Genomic DNA, 10637 nt, shown 5'->3' with positions numbered 1-10637 from the left:
GTGCCAAAGCTAATGGACATTAATAATGATAAACAGGAGAGAAATGTTAATAAATGCAAAGCTCTGCACTTATACTACTGGCAAATAGTGCACACAATCCAAAAGAAAGACCACCACAACAAACACCAGAACTTGAAAGACAAAACAATGAACAGCAGCTGTTCTTGCCCTCATTTAGACCCGTCATAAATAATATTTGGCAAACTTCTCACAACTGCCCAGATGCTTGAAGCTGCATCTCTCTGAGAAAAAAATCCCTGCAGGGCTTAAGTCACTTGGTGTAAGAGGTTACATAAAACACAAAAACAGACACAGTGCCAGCCGTCAATAACTTCAGATAGAGAAAGAGGTTAACAGAGTTAAGCGAGGTAGATTCCAAATTACCATCTTGCTTTCATTTTCACACAGGAAATGAGATTCATGTGTGTTAGAGGCCAAGGTATTTGAACTTCACCACCATGAAACACAGAGTTCTACATTTTCTTGACAGTGGTGAGATTCTTTTGTGGAACTAATTGAATTCAAACCAGTTGAACCATACTGTCAATTCTCTCACATTCAGCACACTTCTTTCTACAGTCATTACAGTTTGATTTTATAAAGTAAAGGTTCTTTGGCATTGGTGGTTCCATTTATTTTTAGATTATTAAAATGTCACAATTAGGGGGAAAATAGTTCTTTTAAGAACTGTTCAGATTCTTTGGGGGATGTTTTTTGTATGGCATCACTGTTTTGGAACCTTTATTTTTTATAAAACCTAAGACATTACCTTATGTAGAACACAAAAGGAGGACGTGTGTATGTGTCTGTGTGGGTGGATTTGGGGTGTGTTATGTGTGAGCTTAGTTTTGCCCCTCCTCCCAAAAAGGAGTGTGTGTGTGTGTGTGTGTGTGAGAAAGAGAGAGAGAAAGAGAGTGTGTTTGTTTTTCCCATCAACCTCATCATATACACAACTCTCCCACTTATGTGAATTTCCCTATGGATACCTGGTATGTGTACTTTTACTCTCATCTTAGTCGAGCATGCGTGTGTCTTTATTTGATTTGACTTTTATCTCACACAAGAACTAAGAAGTCGTCATTTCAAAAGAAAGAAAACTGCTGCAAGATTTCTGTGCTCCTGTGCCATTGCATGGCTTTCCACACAGAGTTATTTAGCATATGGTCAACGGATAAGATATGATTTTTTTTTTTTTGCAGTATGGGTGTTTAATATTTTAGTGTAAGAGAGAATTTGTAAATGTATATTTACTTACCTCAAATAACTTCCAGGTGGAGATGGTTGAACGCAGTACAATGAAATGCTTAAAGCTGTCAGACTGTTTAAGACACAAGAGTTTAATATAAGCAAGAGGATTTTACATGATCAGCAATCGCATGAATTTGTATATGCAAAACTATAATGTACAATAAGGGCTTTGGCATACCTGTTAAGAACAGTTAAGACCAGCATGAATTTCCATTCTGGTTTATACTGGCTTGTGCTTCCTGATCCAGTTGGAGGACTTGCTTGGGCATTATGTTCACATATAGCATTTTAAAATGTTTCAAAAATGCTATGTTAAAATGGGAAATATTCGATTATTTCATTTTTTTCACCAATCTTATTGGTGTAATGATGATTATATTTTCATTGCCCCTTTATGTGACCACTGCAGTTTTTTTTTCCAATGCAAAAACATCTGCAAGTTGAACTTTCACATACATCACTTACAAGCACAAAATTCTTCTTCTTTATTCAGCTATTCTTCAGCTTATGTCATCCATTGGTTTAATCGAGAATGAATCATCGGGACAGGGAGAGCATCCCATGTCCAATCCCATTCTATCCTGCCCAGAGGTGGACAGTAACTAACTACATTTACTTGAGTACTGTACTTAAGTACACTTTTTGAGTATCTGTACTTTCCTTGAATAGTATTGTTTCTGGAAACGTATGACTTTTACTTCACTACATTTGAAAGATAAATATCGTACTTTTTACTCCACTACATTTCTATCAAGGCCCTCGAAGTAGAATGTCGTAGCCGCTTTGAAAGTCTGCGGATGCCTAAAATGTTGTAGTCAAAAGACTAATACTAAATCAAAATTAACACTGGTATGAAGTATGGTCGGTCAAATAATTTTTATAGATTTACCCGCCAAGTTGCCATAGCCTTGTGGATACAACGCTAACGCATAAAGTTTGACAATGGTGTTAGTAAGCATGCAAAAACGACGTAGTTGGATTAATAATGTTAACCGAGGTCCTTTCAGAAATATGTTTTTACATAATCCTGTCAAATAAACACAATGTAGAAACCTTTCTTTTTTAGTATGATTTTGACTTTGATAAGAGCGTTGTAACTTTTAAGCAAGTATTTAAATGAGTTCAAGGTATGCTAACATGTCAGATGGAGCATGACTGGCTTAAACCACCATGATGGAACAGCGTGCATTCATACAACAATGCAACGATAATAAAATAATGGGTTTACTTTTGATACTTAAGTACTTTTAAAAGCAAGTACTTCTGTACTTTTACTTAAGTAAAAATCTATCTTTACAACTTTCACTTGTAATGGAGTAATATTTAACCAATAGTACTTTTACTTTTACTCAAGTAATGGAGTTGTGTACTTTGTCCACCTCTGATTCTCACCAATGAGATGGCCCAAAATAAGTCTGCAGCTGCACTTAAAATCGGTTTAAACTTACAGGCCTGATCTCTTTTGTGCATATTTCTTACCATGTTTCTTTTTACCTAACACATAAGCATCCGTTGAGTGTTAAAATACGTGCATGTGTTTGTTGATTGAACTAACATGATAACAAGAAGTTGGTAAATGCCACAAGCCATCAAGCGGAAGCACCTGTGAGAATGAGCACAAAATGTAACTCCGGATGAGCATTATGTATCTTTTTGTACTAAGACTAAATATTTGGTATACCTAATGCATAGATTAAGGTTAACAGAGTTAGATGGTTTCTTTTCTTCACAAAAGTGCAGATTTTGATTCATATTTTATTCTTCTTATTATTTATTTTTAAGTTATTTACTTTAGTTTGTCCTATCAGCTCTTTTCCATACAATGAAAGTGAATGGAGATTCTGGCTTTTGGAAAAAAGTACTATAAAGGTTGTCGATATGACTTGTGCATTATAATTCAATACTTGCAAAACATTCATTAGGCGTGTGAGAGTAAAATAAACTGTATTTGTGTGTCAAATTTGAAGACAGCAAGGGTTGTTATTGTTAGCAAAAACTAAAAAACTAATAAAAAAAATCAGTAACTGGAATAAAGCTGAAATAAATTCAAATATAAATATTAGGCTATATTAAAAACTTAAAAATGATCACTTGGCAGCTAAAGAAAATGTATAAGTTTAAGTTGAAGTACTAAAATTACTAAAAAAATTAATTAAAGCTATATAGACATATTCTGTATATATAAAAAAGAAAATGATGACTAATAAAAATGACAAAAGCACAACAAAAACAATACTAAAACTAACAATAACTGAAAATTCAAGACACCCTGTGCCAGGCGCAGCCCCAAAAACATAACCGAGCCTCCTCCACATGGTGTTCTTTTCTTGAAAGCTTGATTTTTTTCGTCTGTGAACATAGAGCTGATGTGACTTGCCAAAATGCTCCAGTTTTGACTCATCTGTCCAAAGGACATTCTTCCAGAAGGATTGTGGCTTGTCAATATGCAATTCCAGTCTGACTTTTTTTATGTTTTTCTGTCAAATTTGAAGACAGCAAGGGTTGTTATTGTTAGCAAAAACTAAAACTAATAAAAAAAATTCAGTAACTGGAATAAAGCTGAAATAAATTCAAATATAAATATTAGGCTACATTAAAAACTTAAAAATTATCACTTGGCAGCTAATGAAAATTAATAAGTTTAAGTTGAAGAACTAAAATTACTAAAAAAATAAATTAAAGCTATATAACATATATACTTTATATATATATAAAAGAAAATGATGACATATAAAAATGACAAAAGCACAACAAAAACAATACTAAAACTAACAATAACTGAAAATTCAAGACACCCTGTGCCAGGCGCAGCCCAAAAAACATAACCGAGCCTCCTCCACATGGTGTTCTTTTCTTGAAAGCTTGATTTTTTTTCGTCTGTGAACATAGAGCTGATGTGACTTGCCAAAAAGCTCCAGTTGTGACTCATCTGTCCAAAGGACATTCTTCCAGAAGGATTGAGGCTTGTCAATATGCAATTCCAGTCTGACTTTTTTTATGTTTTTCTTTCAAAACTTGAGTCCTCCTGGGTCTTCTTCCATGGAGCCCACTTTTACTCAAAAAGCGACGGATTTTGCGATCAGAAACTTCAGCTTGTATCTCTTTGGCAGTTATCCCTGGTTCTTTTTCTACCATTCGCACTATCCTTCTGTTCAATCTGGAGTCGATTTTCCTCTTGCGGCCGCTCCCATGGATGTTGGCTACAGTTCCATGGACCTTAAACTTCTCAATAATATTTGCAACTGTTGTCACAGGAACATCACACTGCTTGGAGATAGTCTTGTAGCCTTTACCTTTACCATGCTTGTCTATTATTTTCTTTCTGAGCTCCTCAGACAACTCTCTCCTTTCCTTTCTCTGGTCCATGTTCAGTGTGGTGCACACAATGATACCAAAAAGCACAGTGACTACTTTTCTCCATTTAAATAGACTGGATGACTGATTAGAAAATAATTATTATCTTTTCTAAGGGGTATCAACAAATGTGTCCAGGCCATTTAAGAACATCTGTGTAGAATAAGCAATAATTCATCTCTTTTCACAGCTTCTTTGCTTTGCTTTGCTTCTATGACATGATAAAACAGCTTTTAATTTAATACATTTTTCAGGAGGAATGAAGCTTTATTTCAATGAGCTGTAAGAGTACCAACAAATTTGAGCATGTCTGTTTACTACAACAGTATATAAATATACTAGTAAAATAAAGTTTTAGTCCAAGAAGACAAGTGAAGCCAGGATATAAAAAGCAACATACAGTAGTACTTTTTGGTTAATAAACAAAACCAAAGAGTCCTCAAACAAGAGAATAAACATAACAGTGTGCACAATAAACAAACAAAAACACCAGACAATGAGCAAACTGAACTGAGGGCAATATACAGAGATAGATAACATTCTATGACAGTAATGTACTAAAAACAAAAATGTTTTTTGTTTGCTGTTTTCGCTTACAGGCGACAATGTAGTAAAAACAAACAAACATCCCTGTTCACACAGATTCGCAAAAAACGACTAAAGCGCTGTATTATAAATGTCAAGCCAGTAGTTGATGTCACTTTGCAGAGAAACACTACGTGCCTATAGACTGAACACGTAATGCGCATAATTTCACAAATTCACATTTTTGTTGTTTGCATGGAGAAGATACCAGTATTTTTTTCCAAAAACTTGAATTTTAAAAACCCGTTTTCAAAAGATTGCGTTTTCAGACCCCCAAAACTCTGTTGACGTGTACGCATAAAAAGTTTTAACTTTCATGTAAACGGCTCCTAACTAAGGAACAGGTGTGATGCTGCGTTCACACCAAACGCAAATAGAGCGGCAAAATGACGCGTGAACATTTGGAATCCATTCGCGCGTCCGCGGCGAATTGGACGCGCGTAGAAATCGAGCGTTTGAAGCGAAATAGACGCGTGTTCAAGGCGCTCCAGGAGAAATATGTCATAAAACACCACTCTGCCTCCTTTCATTTTCATTAAAAATAATACATATTAAACTTTAATAGCATTAATGTGGTCCAGGCAACTCCTACATTATCTTCACTGCATGTATATTTAAATATCCTTAAAAAATAAAGTTATGAAACTTCTCTTTGCCCTCAGTCAAAACGATTTGGCAGACAACAAATTATAGATTCAAGACACCAAAGATCGCCCGTTAGATCCACAAAACATGAACCACTACAGGACATCAGAGCCAGCGGCAAACGTCAGAAGGACTAGCCGAGAAAAGTCTGCTCACGCCGGGGTTAATGAGCGGTGAGCGCACGGTGATCGCCTGGATCTCACAACTCCAAAAACACAAGATTATTTTTTTTAAATAGGCTCTCTCTTTATAAATAAACCACAGATTTGAGCTTTAAACAACTACATTCCCACCTGAAAAAGTCATAAAACTAAATTTTGTGACACAATAGTAGTATTTTTAATGCAGGGTTTCTCATCACGTCACTTTACCACGTGACAGCAGCAAGCAGGCTCCTGATTGGTTAACGCGGCGCGAATTGACGGCAAAGCTCAGATTTTTCAACTCGGGCGTCAGACGCGAATTCGCTTCAAACGCGTGAATGCACAAAAAGCACCACTCACGCAAGACGCTCAATTTGCGTCCAATTCGCGTCATTAATGAGGCGGAATCGCGTCCATCGCGCCGCAGGACCTCCAGACGCGCATCAACGCGCCTTTCCATTGACTTAACATGGAAATCACTCACGCCAGACACTCTATTCGCGTTCGGTGTGAACGCAGCATAAGAAATCAATCAACCAATGAATAACCATGACAGCCAAGAAAGAGCAGGAACTTAGGCCGCGTTCCAGGCAACCCGTAAGCCGTGTTTTTCCAACCTTCTACCCGTGAAAGTGCACTGGAACGGCGTGGTGACTTCCCACCCGTGAACTCGTACTAGATCGATGTACTCCCAGTTACAAGATCTGACGTCACATATCTCGCGAAACAACAATGACAGCCCCGTACGGATGCTGTGTTTATTAAACAAATAAACAATTAACGTTAAATAAAAGGTGTAACAGCTTCTCTTGCCGTATGCGCCGTTTTTTTCCCCTCCGTTTCCCTCAAATAAGCAAGTAAGCACCTTTGGCGATACAAATGATTGTGAATTTAGCATAAGCCTCATACGGTCCACCATGCTTTGTTTACATCTAGCTACCACACGATTCCTTGCGCTCAGGCAGTTTGGCGTGACTTTGCCTGGAACGCTACAAAGTCATGAGTTTTTTTGAAGGTGTAACTTACTGGCTCAAAAACCTGCCTGGAACGCAGCATTAGAAACAAAGGAAACAGGAAACAATGAGAATCAAACTAAAAGTCCATAGAAATGAAATGGAACCAATAATAGAATGTGACAGTATGGAGCCCAATTCACTTTCATTGTTTGGGAAAAAATTGCGTGAATATTCTGCCTACATCTTTTGTGTTCTATAGAAAGAACGTCATTCAGTTTGAAACTACATATTTGAACGAACTGTTCCTTTATTACAATCGTTTAACTTGAAACATTGCTTCTTCTAGGTATTATATCACCGAAGATGGAAGCCATCTATTTGTTTTTGTTAAAAGTATGCTAGTATCATCTCAACAACACAGCAAAGAAGAAAAACGCACATAGACAACACCACTGTTTTCTCATCTCAAACCGCAGTGAACAATGGGGAAAGGTTATTACATCAGCAAGCGTATGGCCACGGCAGCCATGGTACTGGCTGCAATAGCCCTGGTGACCATCATTGCATTATCAGTTGTTTACAATCGAGAAAAGTCCAGAAACGCAACACAATTCCTTAATACAACTACATCACCAGTACCTCCCACCCCGAAGACTTCGAACGAACCCTGGGACAAATACAGACTGCCCGACACTCTGTCTCCGCAGTACTACAACGTGACTCTTTGGCCTCGTTTGGTGATGAACGCCAATGGGATGTACATTTTCACTGGGGACTCGGGAGTGATGTTTACTTGTGTGAAGAAGACAGACCTGATATTAATTCACTCCAACAAACTGAACTTGACTCTGTTCAAGGGGCACCATGCAGAACTCTTGGGTCTGAACGGCGTAATGGCTCCAGCCATAAAGACCACCTGGTTTCAGACGGAAACGCAGTACTTGGTGATTCAACTGGAGGGAAAACTGAAGCCTGGGAATTCCTACTGGCTCCATACAGAGTTCAGAGGAGAGCTTGCTGATGATCTGGATGGTTTCTACAGGAGTGAATACATGGAAGATGGTGAAAAAAAGTGAGACGTTGTACATCTTTGTGCTAATACAATTTCCCCAAAAAGTATACAGACACTAATACAGCTAAAAACGTCAGAATGTTATTGCATTAAACACAATCTTTCAAACCAAGTGGCACCTGCAAAACCAACACGTCCTCACTCCCAACTCTTCACATATTGACGTTTGGTCAGGACCCCACTTTTTAACGCACAAGGTACCCCTTTAACGTCATTTTGCGACGTGCAGGGTACTCCATTGATTTCAGTGGATTGCCCAATGCATTTGTAAAAGTAGATTTTATGAATATTTATTTTTGGAGCAACTAACCCCACTCCTAAACCTACCCACTTCTCAACAATATAAAACACGCAACAGGCAAATAAAACAGTCACAGGTATTTATTGCAAAAATTGACCAAAAACAGTATAAAAGTATTAAGTCATGTTGCATTGCGAGTTTTCTGAAGTCATACGATATCTTCGTGTAAAGAACAGAGTTGATCTTAATGTTTTAATCGCCGACATGATGATCCCGCCTCTCCGTGAACGGCCACATTCAAGGTGCGTTCCATTCGACCGTAAGTGGACTGCGAAGTGGAATTCACAGGGTATTCTGCCATCTTAAATGAGATTCCAATCTGAAGGGAGCGAACACGCTCAGTTCAAAGGGCACTGCGAACGGTGTAGGGAATAAGGGAACATCGATACACTTCACAGGAAGTGGAGAGCAAAAATCACCCAACTGTCATTGCGCATCGTGTCACCAGTCGCTCTGAACTAATGATGGAGCAGAGCTGTTAGAAGAGTTTTTAAACGGCTCTGAGATGGAAGTTACGTATGCATTTGAGTATTCATAAATATTGTTATTATTATACAAAGTATTTATGAATGGTTATGGCAATGAATGTTACATTTGCATATTGTATGAATATGTAAACAAAGTAAAAGTGTTGAGAAGCTGCTAAGGCGCTGTCATTTTTTACTTTATTTACCTCAGGAATGTTTACTATGCAGCTGCTCATGCTATGAGACCGCTACAATTATTAAGACCATTCTTAAGAACACATATACAGTTAACCAAATCAAAATGTATTTTCATATTAAATGACAGTTACAGTAGGCCACAACTTCAAATCTGTTAATAGTCAATTAAATAAACAGCAGTCTATGCAATAAACTAATAATATGGGTAGGGTTTAGGGGTGGGATCGGGTGAAGGGGATCATTTTCATTGCATGATTTATAATCACCCATCAGTTTGAAAGCATCCACTAGTAGAAACGCCCACTTTTGTTAAGCAGAGACCCCATAATCCACACGACTCTTTAGCATGACGCGATCGGTCACGAGACACACGAAAACCGATTACATTTTACAATCAAAGCTGACGTAATGGGTCCTGAGACATTCGAGAGCCAATGCAATTTCACTATCACAAAGTTGATAGTGTTCTTCGGGAGGCAATTTTTGAATGTGTTCATGATCTTCGGTGGATGGAGACGCTGATCGCTTTTGGGGATTTTCTTCGAACAAATCAATCGTTTGGCCTCAGAACACTTGGAATATTTGTACTTTTTGAATAAATTGTGCATTCAGTCGTATCTGCCTGTTATATCCTGTGTTTTATATCATATGACACACAAATGGGTAGGTTTAGGGATGGGGTTGGGTTATATGTTCAAACGTGTCTAAATAGCGTAAATAAAATTAATGTAAATAAAATTAATGTTATGCTGACTGATTAAATTGCGAATCACACTCCAACATGTCATAATGGCAAAATCATAACCCGATATATAATTTCATCATGACGATGACATTCCCATGCCCAACGCGTCTGTGTATGACGCCAAAGGTTTCTCATTGAAATCAGTACCCTGCAGTGGTAGCCTAGCCACATCAAGATGTTGGGTCTGGGAACTCCCCATTGGCAGGGCTCAATCCGAGGGGCGGGATAAACGGTTCTCTTTCAAATTCCCTCTGCACGCAATAGGATAACGCTACAACCAACCAGAGCAACGAAGAAGGTGAAGCGGAGCTAGTTGATAGATTAAACTTTCGCTGTATCCGGTCGACAAAACTCCGAACACATCTTCCTTTCTTAGGAATTACTTCAGTGCCATTCTTTGTTCTTTTCTCAAAGAAAAGCTTAACTCCAAGTCTTCCAGAGTCGCGGCCAAAGCCGATTCGAAAGGCCGCTGTTCGCCAGCTTCTTTGTTTACGAGTAGCACGCAGAACCGCCGCAACTCTGCTGTCATTATGTTAAGCCCACCCACCGACTCTATACACGATGTGATTGGCCTGACCAGAGTTTGGTTTCGAGTTCCAGCTCGCAAGCCAATGGAGAGTTGCTAGACAACCCTAGCTGCAAACTACATTTGCTGCCGCTAGGGTGCGTCTAGATTCCTAGGCTACTGCAGGGGTACCATGTGCATTAAAAAGGTACGCAGAGGGGTCCTGACCAAGCGTCAATATGTGATGAGTTGGGAGTGTTGCAGCAAAACAGTTGATGCGACAGATTCCTCAGGACTATAACTTCACTTTTCTGAGACATTTTTGCAAATACATTTTGCAATGTGTACTTCCCTTTATGTTCAACATTCATACAATTTCATAATACTTTATATTTGTGCTTATTTTAAACATTACACA

At 38.2% G+C, this 10637-nt stretch overlaps 1 protein-coding gene across 2 annotated transcripts in view; it reads left to right on the top strand.

Moving 5' to 3' along the window:
• The first annotated feature begins 862 nt into the window (after positions 1-862).
• The window catches only part of anpepa (alanyl (membrane) aminopeptidase a), a 35650-nt gene continuing 25875 nt past the window's right edge, over positions 863-10637 (top strand). For both annotated transcript variants that reach the window (XM_079802229.1, XM_079802228.1), the window contains exons 1-2: positions 863-989; positions 7278-8003. In XM_079802229.1, coding sequence (XP_079658355.1) covers positions 7414-8003 — 590 coding nt within the window. In that variant the 5' untranslated portion in view covers positions 863-989; positions 7278-7413. The remainder of the gene's footprint in view (positions 990-7277; positions 8004-10637) is intronic.

This window comes from Gobio gobio (assembly GCF_949357685.1).
Source record: "Gobio gobio genome assembly, chromosome: 2".
NCBI lineage: Eukaryota > Metazoa > Chordata > Actinopteri > Cypriniformes > Gobionidae > Gobio > Gobio gobio.
This window is presented reverse-complemented; position numbering and strand designations above follow the sequence as displayed.